The sequence below is a fragment of the Coffea arabica genome, chromosome 8c (assembly GCF_036785885.1).
Source record: "Coffea arabica cultivar ET-39 chromosome 8c, Coffea Arabica ET-39 HiFi, whole genome shotgun sequence".
NCBI lineage: Eukaryota > Viridiplantae > Streptophyta > Magnoliopsida > Gentianales > Rubiaceae > Coffea > Coffea arabica.
In genome coordinates, this window is record NC_092325.1 from 2,956,619 (window position 1) to 2,975,263 (window position 18,645).

Sequence of the window (18,645 nt, forward strand, 5' to 3'; positions counted from 1 at the left end):
CTGCGGCATCCCCCATATTCTCTCCACTCCTCTGTCTCTTCTGTCACTCTCTCCTATAAAATTTCAATCTGTTTTCCTCTGTTTCAACGAACAACTGGTGAAAAATGCCATTGGCGGCTCCACTTTCCCTCCTTTTTCGAAACCCTCCAATCATCATCACATAAATCTTAATCCCATTAATTGTTTTTAAATCCCCCCATTATTATTATTATTAACTCAAAACCAAAATCTTCCCATCACATTCTTTTTCAATCTTTCCAATTTTCAGTACCTTTGCTGAAAAATCACTTTCAAAAACATCCCTTTTACCCCCTTTCCCTCCATTCTCAAGTTCTTCCAAATTTTCCCTCCCCCCCCTTTTTCCAAAACCCTAAAATTTGGAAATTTTCAATTCCGTTTCCCTCCCAAAATTCCTCCATTTTTCTTCCACCTTTCCCCATTATGATGGAAACCCACCTAGATGAGCCCCTTGATATTCATCCTCCTCTGCTCAATTCGCTCGATTCCCCAAAAACCCTATCTGGGCCGTCACCCCCAATTTCACTTGAGAAAAACCTAAATTCTTTGGACTCTAACGATAATTTATCTCTGTCGAGCGAAGAAACTGTGCCGGATAACGATCCCTGCTCCGATTTTGATAGCTTGCTTGAAGATATTGACTCTAAAGATGGTGAAAATGAGGAGAATGAGTTGATTTGCCGCTGGCCTATCTACAATTACTCGCCCTACGGTGGTGGACCGTGGTCGAGGCTCCTTGATCCAAGGCCTAGCTCGAATCCGTGGATTTTGGGTGCGATGGAGTTGGAAGATCGCAAGGCTTCTGAGGGTTCTAGCTGGATTGGTTGGCCTTCTCCTACAGATTGTGGCAATAAGCCTATTGTTTCAAGTTGGTTGAGCGAAAATAAGTCTCCTGTAGTGGTATTGCACTTGAACTTTATGCGGGCAAATTTATAGTTCTAGCACCTTTGAATGCTTATTTGCTTCTGAAGCTTTATAGCAAGTGTTAGACATTAGTGTTTTTCCGTATTCTGCTGTGATTTTTCCGTAGCCTGTCGTTTTAGGTGGTGCTTGTAGCTCTCTACGATTTCTTTGTGTCTCTGGCTTGGTTTCCACGGTGGGGTGTATGTTATTTAAAACCTTTTGCATTATATGAGTTAGTCATTCAGTGTTGTGATATACCGAGTTTTTTAATCTAGCATGCTAGATTTAGAGGGAAAGTTGATTTTTCTTGAATTTGCTACCTCTTTATGTCACCCAAAACGAATTTTAGCAGTTATCGAGACAATGGCTTTTCCCCACAAAATTATCAGTTTAATGTTAGTAGAGTGAGGCAAGGGGAAGGAACACTCTGGGGCATCAGCTATTGATTATGATTACTGATTTTATGTTAAAAATTTGTAGGGTGCTGGGCTGGCAAATTTGGGTAACACATGCTTTCTCAATGCCATTTTGCAATGCTTCACTCACACTGTTCCACTACTCCAAGGGCTTCTTTCATCGAATCATAAAGTGCCCTGTGATAGTAAGATTGCTATACTTAATTGTTCCTTTACTTTCATGCTGCTTTCAAATTTTATTAATTTTTAAGAAACTGTCTTAGTTGGGTGAGCTTGGAATACGTTTTAATTTGTGTTGTATCTGATAGTTGTGCTTTAATGGTCTTTGCAGGTAACAGTGAAGGTTTCTGTGTATTTTGCAGCCTATATGAGCATATTCAGTTTTCATTGATCTCTACGGGCAAGATCATTTCGCCTTGGAAATTTGTTAACAACTTGAACTGTATCCTTTTCTACATGCTTTTCATTTGTTTGGCTGTAGCATTTCATTTTCATTACATAGATGTATAGTTGTTATTCGTGATCTACAGTGGTCTGGACGGTTGACTTTTCAATCAAAACTTGTACTTTTGTCCAAAAACCTGGAGAAAATTGTATTGGTTTTGCTGGAAATGTTGTCACTTATTCTTCATCTTTGAGTTGTATAAGAGTTCTGGGTTTTGGCTCATTTGTCAGTGCAATTATTGTGTCTAGGAGATCTTTGTGTTCCTTAATTTTTCAACTGCCAGATTTTTCATCTAGTTTTCGGAGGTTTCAGCAGGAAGATGCTCATGAATTCCTCCAATGCTTTTTGGATAAGCTGGAAAGTTGTTATGGTGGTTTTGAATGTAACAACACTCTGCATTCTGGGAGTGACAACATGGTGAAACAAGTCTTTGGTGGTCGTCTTATAAGCATGGTAAGAAAACAGCTGTTTTTACTGCTTCTTTCTCTCAATTGGTTTTTCTGCTTCCTTATGAAACAATGTCACTCATGTATATGAATTGTTTACTAGTGCCAGCTTTTTGCTCTTTGGCATTCATGTGGCTAGTTAAACTGATGTTATTACGTAATTGTATTGAACTTCAAAATTGCAGCTGGGATGTTGCAACTGTGGTCATTGGTCTGACACTTTTGAGCCATCAATTGACCTTAGTTTGGAGATTGAGAATGCAAGCGATCTTCATACGGCTCTGGAGTCATTTACTAAGCTTGAGAAACTTGAAGACCCGGAAATGAAATTTACATGTGAACATTGTAAGGAGCAGGTGTCGGTTGAGAAGCAACTTATGTTGGACCAGGTCCCTTCAGTTGCTGCATTCCATCTTAAGAGATTTAAAAATGATGGTTCTTTCGTTGAGAAGATTGACAAGTATGTAAAGTTTCCCCTGGAATTGGATCTGCAGCCTTACACTATTTGTGATCAAAATGAGGAGGTGCACAATCTGTTTTCCCTGTGTAATAATTGAGTAGTTGACTGAACTCCTTTATGGATGGATGACTTTGAAGCATATGCTCATGTGTTAAGTTGCACAAGTAGTAATTATAAGTTTATTTGATGTTTTTAAGTGGTTGTGTCAGGATGTGTGTTATGCAGCTTGTTTATTAGTATTGATGTAAATACTTGGTAAGATAATTTTTAGATTGACATGTGCAATTAGCTTTTGATTAGTGGTGTTCAATTTATTTGAGTTGCTAATTAACTCCTGTTCATGTAAGTGGTCTGTGTTCCTTGTATGGGTAGAGTGTTTTGTGGTGTCTTGCACTTGGTATGGATGAAGAATGTTGTTGGATGATTATGAAAAATTTAATGTGCCGCCAGTAATGATGAAAATTTTGTTTGACAGGAGTTGAAGTATGATTTATTTGCAGTAGTGGTGCATACTGGATTTTCATCTACCTCGGGGCACTATTACTGCTATATTCGTGTTGCTCCTGATGAATGGTATAGATTTGATGATTCTAAGGTAAATAGCGTTGTATCTAATGACTCTTGAATCACTATTTTTTAGAACCTTTTATTCTACATGCTGATGCAGGAGCCTTATAAATGGCACACAGATACAAGATTTTCTTTCTTATGAACTCATTTGTTTGATTGTTCACCTGAGTTACTAATTTGGATTCATTGACTAATATAAGTGTAGGTTGCTCTAGTGGGTAAATGCTCTCTTTTCCTTCATATATTGCTCAAGTGCTATATGAATCTGATAGGCATTCGTTTGCAAAATGTAGGTACGTTGGGTTCAAGAAGAATATGTGCTGATGCAGGAGGCCTACATCCTTTTCTATTCAAAACAGGGAATACCTTCTTTTTCAAGTTTTATTCAAACACAAAAGCAGTGGATGGACCTGAGTTTTTTGAATACTTCCCCAAAATCTGTCTTAGATATGGTCGATGTTTCTACAGGATCTTCTAGCTTGCTGCTTAATCATTGTTCTGATGTTGATGAACCAAGTGATGTTGCAGAGACAATTTGTGCTGAGAATCTCAGTGGAACAAGAGATAGCAGGGTTAATGATGGTGAAATTAAAGAAAACTCCACCTCTTCTATGCTGTGTGTTGCCAGTAATTCTTGCAATGTGGCTAAAAGTGAAGATCACCAGTCAACCTCTCCTGTACTCAATAATTCTACTGATGTGCCTTCATGTGAAGCTGACAAATCCGCTTCTATCTCTTCTGATGGGCCTTCATGTGAAGCTGACAAATCTGCTTCTAGTTCTTATGTGCCTTCATGCGAAGCAAACAAATCTGCTTGTCTCTCTGTGCTCAATAGTTCTGATGATGTGCCTCCATGCAAAGCTGACAAAACAACTCCTAGACCTGCTCTCCAAGAAAATAACTCTAATCAGGAACATGGTGAGTTTAAGAATATTGCAGGAGTTATGCCTGCCACGCCTTCTAGATCTGCAAGCCCTGAGATATATAGGGAAGACCCGCCTGGTAAGGTTTACAAATTCATGTCATTGATTTTGTTACCTATAGAATGCAAGCAAGCCAACATTTTCAACTTGGGTTTTTCATATTTCAGATACTACTTTCTCCATATCACGTGGTCATTTGAGGTCGATGGAGCAGGTTTCTTGTAAAAGACAATTAAACAAGGATCTGGAGAATCTAGAGAGAAAGCAGGCCTATACACTTGCAAAAAAGATGCCTGGATCAAGAGGGCAGCAGTTAATGGCAGCAATGAGGGGGTCTCTTAGTGCTGGATCACTAAACAAGAAGAGAAGCAGAGGATTGCACACGTCTCCCAGTAGTGATGTTGGGAACTCAGGTAGTAGGCGAAGGAGCAGTTTTCCTTTGCACGCTAGCAGTCTAAGGTGAATGGCTTTAGGTGGTAAATAATTGGTGCGAGCTTTCTTTTGACAATACAGAAATAGGAACTTGTTGAAAAATCTAGCGTTGAGACTTGGACAATCTCTGGAAAATGAGCAGCTTTTGGCTAGCTTTGTGAATATCCTGAAGCTGACTTAAGGTCCGTTAATCCGTTAAAAATAAATATATTCTAGTATACTGATTATTAGAGAACGTTGCAGTTTACTTGTTGCATGCAGTCGAGTAATCAGATTGCAGGCAGGTTAATTCCTTGTTACGAGATTATCTTATCTCCTTCAGCTTGCTCCACATATCAGAAAACCGGAGAATCTTCTCATTTTGCTGTAAAGTTGTTGGACCTTTGCAGTAGGTGACTCTTAAATCTAGCCATTGTTTGGATATGCTAGGCTAACAATGGGACTGTCTTCTTACTAACCCCATTCTTTTAATTTTTATCCGTACTGTATTTCGATGAATGTGTCCAGGAAATTCATGTGGAGTCGAAGGGAAAGTGCAGGAAGTAACAAAATTTGTCTTCCAACTGATTGTTTTGAATAGAGTTGTAAATGAATCGAACTGCTCATGAGTAGTTTGAGTTAAAGCTTGATTTGAGCTTGATTGAGCTTGAGTTGATCAAATTGAATTGAATTCGAGGTCAAGTTTAAAATATTAAGTTCGTTAGTTTGTGAGATCGAGTATATATATTTTTATTTTAATAGTAAAATTGTATATATATTTTTAATATTTTATTATTTATTAAGAAAAAATTATTTTATTTATTTTTTAAAAAATGAAAATAATTATTTTTTTTAAAAAAGTTTTTGAGCTCGACTCGAGTCGAATTGGAGTCGAACTCTAGTTTGAACTTTAAATTGGTAATTTGTTGAGTTCGAATTTGATAAAATTAAATTGAGATTTAGCTCGATTAGTTTAAAATTCGATTCAATTCGTTTCTAGTCTTAGTTTTGAACAAATGTTATTCTCCTGGTCTCATCTTCATTGCAATTCGGATGCCGGCTTCTACCTAATGGACCTCATCCCAATAAAAGGTTAAAATTGTAGGAAGCATGCAGCGTGCACCTATTATCCATTATTTATTAGTCTTATATACGTTAACAAAAATGTTGTGACCTATGGGTGTTTTTGGTGTTCTTCCATTTTTTAATTTACTTATGTTGCCTATGATTTGAGAAATTGTGTTCTTTTATCACCACATCTATATCCTAATTTTTTTAAACTAAAACCACAAATTTGAGTCTAAAATAGTGAGAGTAATACAATAGACAAGTAATTACAATTACAAATGTATATTGACAGTGTATATATAAAGTCACAATTATATGCTTCAACGCTTTGTTGAGCAGAAATCTTCTTTATTTCTATTCTGCTCCCATGGTAAGGCACAAAATTAGGCTAATAATGCTTTGATAACTTGGTGGATTTTTTTTTTAAGAAAAAAAAATTAGTTTTTTTTTTCTTTTCTATTCCTATTTTGACTTAATACATGGCTCTGATGCATTCAAATTTGTCAAGTATTTAGTTGTAGATAATCAAAAGTTGCAGAGCATTTGGTTGAATTGAGCAGTTGTTGCAATCCAATTGTTACCCAAGTAAAAGTCTAAAGAGGCCATAACACATTGAAGTAAATATTTTGCACTACAAAAGTGATTAATCAAGAAGTATAAAGCTTTTTGCCACAATTTTTTTTCTATGCTTTATTGTAGATGGAATTAGAATGCATAGATTGAAATTTATGAGAACAATGCAACTTTGTTCACTGAAGAACGACAACAACGAGAACCAAGTATATTAGCTGCAGCAATATATGTCCTAGAGTGGAAGCGTGAAAGACGAGGAGACCTTGGGAAAAGACTTTCTCTGAAAGAAAATGTAAACGTGAAAGTGAGTGAAGAGGGGAGAAATGGGGTGGATAGAACGGAAAAGGAGTGTGAATGAGAGGTTCTAAATTCAAGAGGTTCTGAATGAGAGGTTTTAAAATACAATTACATTATTCAATTGGAAAGTGGACTACAATTTAGGATAGATGAAAAAGGAATACAGGACTATCAAAGTGGGACGGAGGGAGTATAATTAAGATGGCTTCTCAACATATGCATCTTGTTAAGTTTTTCAAGAACATTTTTTTTACTAATAAACAAATCAGTTTGTCAATTTAATGAATTTACATTAATTGAGTAAATACAATAAGGTACTAAACTTTATTGCAAAATGCATCACACATGCTTTTTCTAGTCATAAAAAAATATTCTTGCCAAGAGAATATTAATTAAACTTATTTTGAGCAAATTGGACAAGCCGCCAATGCAGATGTTCATCTTCCAATGTGAACATTTTTGTTTGCACTGTTTTGGGTTGAACATTGGGACTTATGTTATGTCCCCATGCACCATGAACGAATCAATCTCCAAAACCCAAGACAATTGGATTGGAAATGTCGTAAAATGCTGTAGCAGCATTGCTGGCATAGAACCCTCCTAAGTTTTCCTTGTTTTCATCCAATTCCTCAACACTATATAATGATTTCAAGGCCACCACAGCAGAGCCCTTTCCTTTTGCCATTTACCCAAACACTTCAAGAAAAACATTTCCAGCTTATCTCATTTCCCCCAAACACTTCAGGAAATATGCCTAAAATGGCTGAGTTTAAAGGTCGAAAGGAAGGTAAAAACTCCGAGGCTGTGCCACCTTCCTCCTGCATATGCACAGGAAAGAGGACATTAGCCCAAGACTTTATGATGCAGGCATCACCAGGCTCATTTGACATTCCCAAGCAAGTGGTGATAGTCATGGATGGGCTTAAGGAATTCTCAATGGAACCACTGGAGTGGGTTCTCAAGAATGTTGCCGATGGAGCCTCTCCTTCTTGCACTGTTACCCTTCTTGGTGTCCTGCCATGGCTTAACATCCCATGTTTGCATCTCTCTTTTCTCTGCATTTAATCACTTAAAAGTTGCTTTCTTCCTCCATTTGTCCCATAAGTCTTAAATTACCTCTCCATATCTTTTTCCTTCCTTATAGTGTCTTCAAAGATTTGGTCAGACATTTGGAGCATTTATTTGGACGATTTATGGATGATTAAAGAGTGGAAGAATGACTCGAAGTATCATAAAGTTCGCGTGCTTTTGGACATCTGCCAACACTATGGGGTATTTGATCATCAACATCCTCTTCAATCTTTAAACTATTCAAATCATCTTCTAAAAAATAGATGCATAACAAAAACTTTTCTGGTACCATATCTACCTTGATCACAACTCATAACTGTGTATGGTAATTCTACACAAGCAGCGGGTATGTCCCTTCAATTGTGTACAGCTTTCTTGAAGATCAATAAAAATAGTAAAACTCACCAAAAAAAAAAACTACACAATCATAAGATCAAAGTTGAACTTTTAAGACGTTTTACTCTTAGGGTCTTCATTCTATGAATCTATGTAATTTTACTAGACAAGTCATGTTGGCCATAATAACTTCATCATATATAGTGCAAATCTGTACAAATTAATTTCTTTATGCAATTGTATAGGTTGAGTTAGAGATCAGAACTGAGATGGGGCATCCATTACATCTACTTGTTGTTGAGCAAATTAGCAGTCTTCGTGCGACGTTGGTAGTATTTGATAGGTAAAACTTCGCAACTTTAGAATATTAAGGACATTCCGACTGTTGTTTATGGTTATTCTCCTGCTCATTATGGTCCAAATTTTGATGAATTGGACTAATATGTATCTATTGTAGCAGGCACCACGGTAGCAAGCATATAGATTATTATGCAGAAAAACTGCCATTTAACATGGTGAAGATGAAAGAAGATGGAGAAGTCGACATGATCAGAGGGCGATCTCGCATTGATAGCGAGGAAGGTACTCCAGCATATGATCCTTCCTGCATTATGGCACCCTCTAAAGTGATATTTTCAGAACCAATCAAGAAACTTCTTGGGAAACGATCTTGAATATGCAAAAATGAGAGTCATGGGAAGTAGATGGAAGCAACAGAGTTGCCATTTAGTATGTGTTTGAATGGCATCAGCGAAAAATAGGTCTGCGTTACAGTGTTGCAGAATACTGGGAATAAGAGCCACGCATAACTAAGCACAGTTTTTGTGCTGCCAACTGATGTAGAGATTATTTGTATGATGTGATGATCAATTATAGTATCATAATCAAGTATGATGCCAATCTCAATCAAATTAAAGAATTATCAGTCTTTGTTTTTCCTAGGATACATGTGTTGGATAATTGGCTACAACAATGTTAACACTATTTGCTTGAATCGTGCGTAGCACTGCCTTAAGAAACTATTTCATGAAATTGAAATGTTTCCCCAGGATTAAACAAGCCTTCTTCTATTTGTTGCGAACAAGAAAGACAAGTTTTCTTCTTGTTGCAAACTAGAAGGACCAGAACTAGCAAATTAAAACCAGCAGATATATATAAAAGACAAGAAGATGAGAACAGAATTATCAAGACGATATCAACTAACAAAAAAAAAAATAAAAGAGAGAGAGAGAGAGAGAGAGAGAGAGAGAGAGCAGCTATCAAAAGATATCAACTGAAGCTGCTGGGGTGATTTTCTGAGGAAGGAGTGGATCCTATTTATAGACTTCAGAATGAGGTGCAACCCTTCTCACTTCCGATGTGGGACAAAGACTGCAACCCTTCTCACTTCTCAATGTGGGACAGAGAAAGCAATACTTCTCATTTTTCGATGTGGGACAAAGAATATTTTAAAATCCTATATATTTTACAACAATCTCCTTCCTATTTCAAAAAATTCTTTGGATAAAAGAAGAATAATAAAAGTACTCTGCTGGACTTGGTTGAAATATAATTAGATTGGTGTCTTTTGGACTATGAACCAAACATAGATTGATAAAACATGATCTACAGAATTATTGGTGAAATATAAATTTATATGAACCAATAACTCTTGATGTATGACAGAGATTTTATCAATCACATTACAATCCATAATTTGCTATTAACGCGATTTTGCGCCTTTTGGCCATGCGCCTGCCTGGTTATTCATGAGAACTCTAAAGATTTGATCAATGAATCTTATAGGAGCAGCCCCACTCCATTCTCATATAGGTGAATTCATCAAGTGTGTATTGTTTTAACTACACCTCCCTAATGGGATATGAATTCATTAAGAGTTTTAACTCATTCTCACAATTACTCAAAGCACTTATCTCTGGAGGGACTTAAATTGAAGTGCTTTACCATCAATATTGACTTGTTATTACCCATATGAACCTATTTCATAGGATCACCAATCACATAGGTTGGGTTACCGTCTCTATTGACAACTTATTGGTCGAAGTCCCATTTCTTTTGTAGTTTGAAGAATCAATTTTCTTCCTACGGGTTTAGTTAGAGGATCGGCCAAATTCATCTCTGACTTTACATAATCAATGGAAATAATTCCATCTCTAAGCAGCTGCTTTACGACATCATGTCTCAATCTCATGTGTCGACTTTTACAATTATACGATTTATTTTTAGCTATGGCAATCGCTGCTTGACAGTCACAATGTATGGACACAGGAGGCAACAAATCCTTAGTTGAAGGAATATTAGCTAAGAAATTTTTCAACCACTCGACCTCAGTCCTGTCAGTTCCAGAACTACAAACTCTGACTCCATTGTTGATCTAGCAATGATTGTCTGTCTAGCAGATTTCCATGCTATTGCACCACCACCAAGGGTGAACACATAACCACTAGTGGATTTCGTATCATTTGAATCAGAGATCCAATTAGCATCACTGTAACCCTCTAATACAGTGGAAAATCCACTATACAGGATACCAAAATTCATGGTACCTCTCAAATATTTCATTAGTCTGACTAATGCAAACCAATGCTCACGGTTGGGATTATGGGTATATCTACTCAGTCGACATACAGCATAAGCTATATCAGGTCTAGTGAAATTTATCAGATGCATCAGACTCCCAATAATCTGAGCATATTTAGACTGAGCAATTGGGTCACCATTATTTTTCTTTAATTGAGTGTTAGCATCATAAGGAGTACTCACAGGTGTCACATCATAATTTTCAAACTTCCTAAGAAGTCTCTCTGTATAATGTTCTTGTGACAACATTATACCATCACCTTTCCTTATGATTTTAACACCCAATATTATTTTGGTTTCACCCAAATCTTTCATATCAAAATTAGAAGACAAAAAATATTTAGTACTATTTACAATATCTAGACTAGTACCAAATATAAGCATGTCATCCACATATAAACTGATTATCACATATTGATCATTTATAATTTTGAAATATACACATTTATCCACTTCTACAGACGAGAATCCATCTTTTATCAAGACTTGATCAAATTTCTCATGCCACTGTTTATGAGCTTGTTTTAGACCATAAAGAGATTTAATTAGTTTGCAAACCTTATTTTCTTGTCCAGATACAATACATCCCTCAGGTTGAAATACATAAATTTCTTCTTCTAAATCACCATTTAAAAAGGCTGTTTTGACATCCATTTGATGAATAACAAGTTTATGGATAGAAGTTAAAGCAAATAAAACTCGAATAGACGCAATTCTAGTTACTGGTGCAAATGTATCAAAATAATCAATATTTTGTTTTTGAGAAAATCCTTTTGCTACTAAACGAGATTTGTACTTTTCTATAGAGCCATCAGAGTTATATTTTCTTTTAAAAATTCATTTGCAACCAATAGGTTTTGCACCAGAAGGTAAGTCTGCCAAAATCCAAGTTTTATTTGACAAGATAGAATCAATTTCAGATTTAATTGTTTCTTTCCAAAATTTACACTCAGGAGAAGAAATAGCAGCGGAGTATGTTAAAAGATCATTATCAACAAGAAAGGTTTGGAAATCTTTTCCAAATGAAAATTCTTTTCTTGGCATTTTGCTCCTTCTTAATTCCTCAATTGGAATAATTTCCTTATTTATTTCAACAGGTGCATGAGAAATTTTACTAGACAGAGGAAAAATATGTTCAAAAAATTCAGCATTCTTTGTCTCAATAATTGTATTACAATCAAGTATATCATTTCTTAACACAAGAAATCTATATGCAGCACTATGTTCAGCATATCCAATAAACATACAATCAGAAGTTTTAGAACCTATTTTCCTTTTCTTAGGTTCAGGCAACAAGACTTTAGCAAGACACCCCCAAACTTTTAAATATTTCAAATTTGGTTTATAATTTTTCCATAACTCATAAGGTGTTTTGCCAGTCTTTTTATGTGGGATTCTATTTTGTAAGTGACATGCAGATAATATAGCTTCTCCCCATAAATTATCTGGAGCATGAGAACTAATTAACATAGAGTTCATCATTTCTTTTAACGTTTTATTTTTCCTTTCAGCTACTCCATTAGATTCTGGTGAATAAGGTGGAGTTATTTCATGTATTATGTCTTCCTGTTCACAAAGATTATCTAAAGTTAAATATTCTCCACCCCTATCTGATCTAATTCTTTTTATCCTTTTATTAAGTTGATTTTCTACTTCAGACTTATAGGATAAAAAGGCATTATAAGTATCATCTTTATTTCTAAGTAAATAAACTTTTGTATATCTGGAATAGTCATCTATAAAGGTGACATAATACCTTTTCCCACCTCTAGTCATTGTTTGTTTTAAATCACCTAAATCAGTATAAATTAAATTTAATAACTCAGTTTCTCTATGGACAGTTATACAACTTTTCTTTGTTATTTTAGCTTCTGCACATATTTCGCATTTGTCCATATTATCATTAATACCAGAAATTAGGCCACATGATTGCATTTTCTTTATATAACCAATATTAACATGTCCTAATCTAGCATGCCATAAAGAAATGGAATCAACAATATAAGCAGAAGAAGATGCATTTTCATTGATCACATTGGAAATATTAAGTACAAAAAGTCCCTGATTACAATAGCCTTTCCCAACAAACACATTATTTCTTGTCATTATAATCTTATCAGATTCGAATGACACTTTCACCCCAACTTTTCCAAGCAAAGCTACAGAAACAAGATTTGCCCGAATATTTGGAACATGCAGCACATCATTAAGGGCCAAAGTTTTTCCTGAAGTGAGTTTCAAGAACACTTTACCCTTACCAAGAACTTTAGTAGTTCGTGAGTCTCCAAGGTAGACTACTTCTCCATCATCCTCTATTAGAGTATAGGAGGAAAACGCTTCTCGATTTGCACATATGTGCCGAGTAGCTCCAGAGTTTACCACCCACTCTTTCACATTGGCTGCAATGTTTACTTGTGAGATAACTGCAGCAATTATTTCATCTCCTTCAGTTAAATTAACCTTAGGAGGATTACCATTTGCTTTGTCACCTTTATTGTATCTATACAGGGCAGCATAATGTTCTGATTTTCTACAATAATGGCAATTGCCTTTCTTTTTCTTAAAGTTGGGAATATTAGGTTTGTAATTGGGATTTTTTGGTCTATTATACTGGAACTTATTGGCTTGCACATAGCTACAATACACATCAAATAATTCATTTAAAAGTGTTTGTAAAATAGTATTTCGACATACCTTATTGGCATATTGCCACGACTCATGTATCTTGACATCTATGGTGGCAGCAGGTTGAGATTCTGTCAGTGCATAGGCCACTCCATGTATGTCGAGTAGAGAGTAGACACGTTCTTGCCACCTTTTGAAGTTTTCGTCAACAAAAACCTCAATTCTAGAGACGTCAGGAAATGGCTTCGCAAAAGGTAGTGCCACTGCAACAGTTGCTGATGAAGACTGTGGGGGTACTAACATTGTCATATGCCATAGTTTCTTAGATTGTTGGATAATTGGCTACAACAATGTTAACACTATCTGCTTGAGTCGTGCGTAGCACTGCCCTAAAAAACTATTTCATGAAATTGAAATGTTTCCTCAGGATTAAACAAGCCTTCTTCTATTTGTTGCGAACAAGAAAGACAAGCTTTCTTCTTGTTGCAAACTAGAAGGACCAGAACTAGCAAATTAAAACCAGCAGATATATATAAAAGACAAGAAGATGAGAACAGAATTATCAAGACGATATCAACTAACAAAAAAAAAAAATAAAAGAGAGAGATAGAGAGAGAGAGAGAGCAGCTATCAAAAGATATCAACTGAAGCTGTTGGGGTGATTTTCTGAGGAAGGAGTGGATCCTATTTATAGACTTCAGAATGAGGTGCAACCCTTCTCACTTCCGATGTGGGACAAAGACTGCAACCCTTCTCACTTCTCAATGTGGGACAGAGAAAGCAATACTTCTCATTTTTCGATGTGGGACAAAGAATATTTTGAAATACTATATATTTTACAACAACATGCTTCTGCTGGACTGCATTGTAAATTCTGATGCAACAGTTATCAGCAAATTTGTAAAGTTGATCTGCTTTACACCTAGTCACATAGTTGCAAATTCTCAAGGAAATGCTGTCATCTATAAAAGACTAAGCGATTTTCTGAGCGAAATTTTAACACAATCATGCTCTATATCTAGGAAGGAATACTGCCAGGTAATTTTACTTAAAGTTTGTGAGGTCTTTCATTTATGATCCACAGAGATTTTGGCGACCTTTGCAATTTATTTTGCATTAGACACCATACCTCTCTTCAGTATGGTGTCTAAAATTTGGTAACATTTAGTGAATAAGGAACGAAAAAGAAAAGCGAAATGACAAAAGAAGTAAAGAAATAACAGAAGGTTGTTATAAAAATTCCAAGACCTCACGATGCAGGGATCACCAGGCTCAAGCAAGTAGTCATAGTCCTCTCTTCTTGCTCTGTTACCCTCCTTTATGTTAAAGCAATGAAGAAACAAGCACTGCTCAAATCAACAAGTTTCACACTACATACATACATCCGGCACTTAGATTTAAGGCATAGGTTATGGTAACTTAGATTTAAGGTACTGCATGCATGGGTTCTCAAGGTGCATAACCACCACGACCACCACCACTTCCACCACCATAGCCTGAACCACCGCCAGCGCCACCACCAGAACCACCTCCGTGTCCACCACCTGCTCCTTCACCGCTCCCATATCCACCTCCACTAGCTCCTCCTCCCCCAGCACCTCCACCATGTCCACCTCCAGTTCCATAACCACCACCATTACCACCTCCTTCACCTCCCACAGAACCACCTCCGCGTCCACCACCTGCTCCTTCACCGCTGCCATGTCCACCTCCTTTAGCTCCTCCTCCTCCAGCTCCTCCATAACCACCACCATTGCCACCTCCTTCACCTCCCCAAGAACCACCTCCGCGTCCACCACCTGCTCCTTCACCGCTGCCATGTCCACCTCCATTAGCTCCTCCTCCTCCAGCTCCATAACCACCACCATGTCCACCTCCGTAGCCTCCACCAGAACCACCTCCGTGTCCAGCTCCATAACCACCACCATAGCCACCACCAGAACCACCTCCGTGTCCACCACCTGCTCCTTCACCGCTGCCATATCCACCTCCATTAGCTCCTCCTCCTCCACCATGTCCACCTCCAGCTCCATAACCACCACCATCAAGACCTCCATAGCCACCACCAGAACCACCTCCGTGTCCACCACCTGTTCCTCCACCATAACCACCCCCGGCGCCTGCACCGCCACCGTAGCCATAACCAGTTCCACCACCAGTACCATGGCCAAAGCCACCCCCTCCTGTAACGCCACCTGAGCCTTCGTCGTAGTCTCCTCCTCCAAAACTGAGTAGTGATCTGCATTCACAACTTATTGTTAATGCCGAATAAAACAAAGAAGAAAAAACTGAGAACTTTGTGAGTAGCCATGATGATTAGAATGTTTCTGACTTGTTAGTGTACCGAACCGTGGGAAAAGGGAGTGGTTGAAATCACATGCATAAACAAAATTTAATTTACGCCACGTCCCTACGATGTGATTTTGCAATTTGCACGAATACACACCCATAGTTCTTACCATCACTCTCAATTTTTGCCGTCTCCCATAGAGCTTAGAAGATTATATAAGATTGGTACACAGCTTTTTGACGGATTCTGAAACAAAAGAAAAATCTTTGATTTATTTATGGACTACGTACTGTTTGTTTAAGTGTGTACATGCTATTAAGTTAGGATTTAATCTTTTAGAACACATATTGCATTTTCAATTCTTTTTTTTTTTTGTCAGAATCGAAGTATGAACTTTTACCGTCTAAATCTTTGAACTACAAAACGAATTTTAAAATTTGTGAACGTAACAGATTATGTACTTAGCATGCATGTTAAAAGTTCGGCAAAGACCCTTTGAAAATTTTTATTTTTATTTTTTTAATTTTCCTTGGCCAAAAATTTGTATTATATGCTTTGAGATTCAACATTCTCATATAATGTAATTAATTAAATAACTAAATACTATTCTATAGTCCTATAAACAACTAAATATGTAATTCTAATTTAATAAAAACCTAAAAAAAAAATCGATTTTGCTACCACTTTGAGTTTCTAATAATTTAAATTAGTTTTTTTTTTAATTTAATACTGGTACTAGTGACTAAGGTTTGATCCTGCCATCATCCAAGAGAGAAGAGAAAGAGGAAGAGGAGGAGGAGGAGGATGATGATTAATAGAAACTAGTCACTGCAAATTTAAATAGATGAATCCCCTCACGCACTTTGCTCAATACTCAATAAATATATGTTTCTAAAGGAAGAATTGTTCGTTTCCGACAACCAGGACAAAGAAAAGAAAATCATGGCCTCAAAGTCCCCTCCACCCTAATCTAGACAAGAAAATCATGCTAACAAAGTCCCCTCCACCCTAATCTGGCTAGCATCAAATGGTCCAGAGGTGGACCTTTAATTGTTCTTTCCAATCACTTCTAATGCAATCAGGAGACGGAAGACAGATTTAGAAGAGTAAACTTACAGGAAAGATGGCGGGTTGGAAGGCCATTCGGGAACATATTTTTCTAACGGATAGCAGTGAAGCCGGAGATAGTCTCTCCAATTGTGAACGGTCTTCTTTTTCTCATTAAAGCTTGTTGAAAGCCTCGTGGTTTTGGATGGATCGTCGGAGTACCACTTGAGCCTCTCTTCAACCGGGAGACTAAAGAATTCCGTCGCCGCCTCAAGCATTTTGTCCACCGCAACCTTGGAAACCGCTTGATTTATTACCTGGTGAAGTGATCCCACAAAAGAAGATGAAAAAAAAAAATTCAGGGATATTTTCCAAATGACACGAATGATAAATCTCTAGAGCAAGACTGGGTACTGTTTTCACCCATAAATGAAATGCCAGGGGGAGCTGAAAAAAAGGCCTGAAAGCTGAAAATGACCGCTGGAAAAATGAAAATATTAATTTGTCAACCTGGACAAAACCATAGTCCCGACACGCATCTCCAATTCGTCGGAAAACGAGGTTCCTATCCCCGAAGCCGAGGACAATTACGGGGACATTTTCGCAATCGGAAACTTCAGAGAGTCTTGGCCTTTCGGATCCTGGACGGAAGTAGCTTTCCAGGAGGCTGGCAAACTTATTGATTCCGCTGGAAGTAACCTTAGTTTCCATGGAACTTGCAGGCCACTGGAAAGGGGAAACAATTAAAAAAAAAAATAAAAATTAAGAAGGGATGCTGAAGCAGGCCTTAACCGTTAGGACGAGTACAGTGCTGCACCGCCACTCCAGCTATTTAGGCTTTAGGCTTCTTCCTGGAAAATGCTTCGTTCCTGGGCATATATATACAATTATACGTAAGGCTCTCCTCTTGGCAGGGATGGTTCGGGAGAAGTAGTTTTGGTTGACTCAAAAGTATACAACCAATCGCTAATTTACAATTGGGACTTTTAGACACGTCCTTTTCTTTTTGCTTGCACTTATCATGGATACTTTAGCATGTGCTATTGTGCTTGGAAGCCTTGGATGCAGTTTACAATTAGGCTTTACTACGATTGAATTATTTAGACAGGAGTATTTAGATTTTCAACTCAGAATTAGACATGAGATTCTGGGTACTGGGTAGTTCATTTTAGGTGATAAAAGGATTTTTTTTTTATGGGCACATGTTATTACACAAACTTAAATTCATAATAATTGCACTTCTTGCAGTATGCCTTAAATTCATTAATAAGGCAAAATTCGGTTCCCAAATTGTCCATTTCGTTGGATTTTTCATTCGGCGCCTGCCGTATGGAGTTGGTCTCCTCGCCCTTGACCCCATGCTGCAATTGTTAGCTGTATGCCCTAGAGCATTAATAATTATTGCCTTAATTAAAATAAAATGGCACTTTTTGATTCAATTATTCTTGGTTTAGATTTGATTGAATGTTGTCTGTTATTCTCATGTGATGAGGATATGAGTGAAGGAAAAATTTGGTACAAATAATATTAAATTGTTCCCCATGGTCTCTTATATTTGTATTATAAGTTACAGTAGTTGAGTTTTATTTCAATGTAAGACCGGCCCCCCCCGGCTGACGCCGAGTGAAGAAAATCATTTATTAATTATTGCCTGCCGTCGCCGTCTGGCAAGGGAAGTCCGGAGCTGCTTCCTCTGACCCCATTTGGTGGAAGACTCTTGATCAGTACAAATTACAGAATTCAAAAAAGGTGGACCTTTACTTCTCAGGTTTCTAAGCCCTTCCCAACGGGGTTATTTGATAAAGGGGTTATTTGATAAAGATATTATAAAATATTTTTTTTGGTGATATAAAGACTAAAGTAGTATATAAAAAGAAAAGGACCTCTGTTATGAAATAATGATAAGATGTGGATGTCTGTTGATATTCTCAAAAAGGATTACAAGATGAAGATGTCCGTTTGTATTCTCAAGATGATAGTCACATGTATTCTCTCTAGATTCATTGGTACATTGGATGAACTCATTTATGGATGTATTTGATATACTAATTCGTGTATTTGTATTTAATAGGGTTCATGTACCTTTGATCTTGGATCACCTATATATAGGGATGTATCCTACTTTATTTGTAACCTTGGTAATCTTGAGACTTGGAAGTACTTTGA

The 18,645-nt window shown here is 37.1% G+C and overlaps 3 protein-coding genes across 4 annotated transcripts; 2 read left to right on the top strand and 1 right to left on the bottom strand.

The window, feature by feature from the left end:
* Positions 1-45: 45 nt before the first annotated feature.
* LOC113707322 (uncharacterized) lies at positions 46-5,034 on the top strand. Its single transcript, XM_027229599.2, has 8 exons — positions 46-918; positions 1,402-1,522; positions 1,669-1,779; positions 2,066-2,235; positions 2,414-2,752; positions 3,164-3,283; positions 3,552-4,260; positions 4,349-5,034. The coding sequence occupies exons 1-8, from the start codon at positions 442-444 to the stop codon at positions 4,642-4,644; spliced, it is 2,343 nt and encodes a 780-aa protein (XP_027085400.1). The 5' UTR covers positions 46-441; the 3' UTR covers positions 4,645-5,034.
* Positions 5,035-7,219: 2,185 nt separating this feature from the next.
* Positions 7,220-8,878, top strand: LOC140013176 (uncharacterized). Of its 2 annotated transcripts, none has more exons than XM_072062275.1 (4): positions 7,220-7,566; positions 7,675-7,802; positions 8,183-8,280; positions 8,395-8,878. In XM_072062275.1, exons 1-4 carry the CDS (start codon positions 7,281-7,283, stop codon positions 8,609-8,611), a joined length of 729 nt encoding a protein of 242 aa, XP_071918376.1. In that variant the 5' UTR covers positions 7,220-7,280; the 3' UTR covers positions 8,612-8,878. The 2 variants fall into 2 exon arrangements, with proteins under 2 accessions (XP_071918376.1, XP_071918377.1); XM_072062276.1 differs by having other exon boundaries at positions 8,398-8,878.
* A 5,473-nt stretch (positions 8,879-14,351) lies between these two features.
* LOC113705311 (uncharacterized) lies at positions 14,352-17,390 on the bottom strand. Its single transcript, XM_027227114.2, has 3 exons — positions 16,990-17,390; positions 16,549-16,796; positions 14,352-15,381 (listed from the first exon to the last, which is right to left on the bottom strand). Exons 1-3 carry the CDS (start codon positions 17,188-17,190, stop codon positions 14,592-14,594), a joined length of 1,239 nt encoding a protein of 412 aa, XP_027082915.1. The 5' UTR covers positions 17,191-17,390; the 3' UTR covers positions 14,352-14,591.
* Between the last annotated feature and the right edge of the window lie 1,255 nt (positions 17,391-18,645).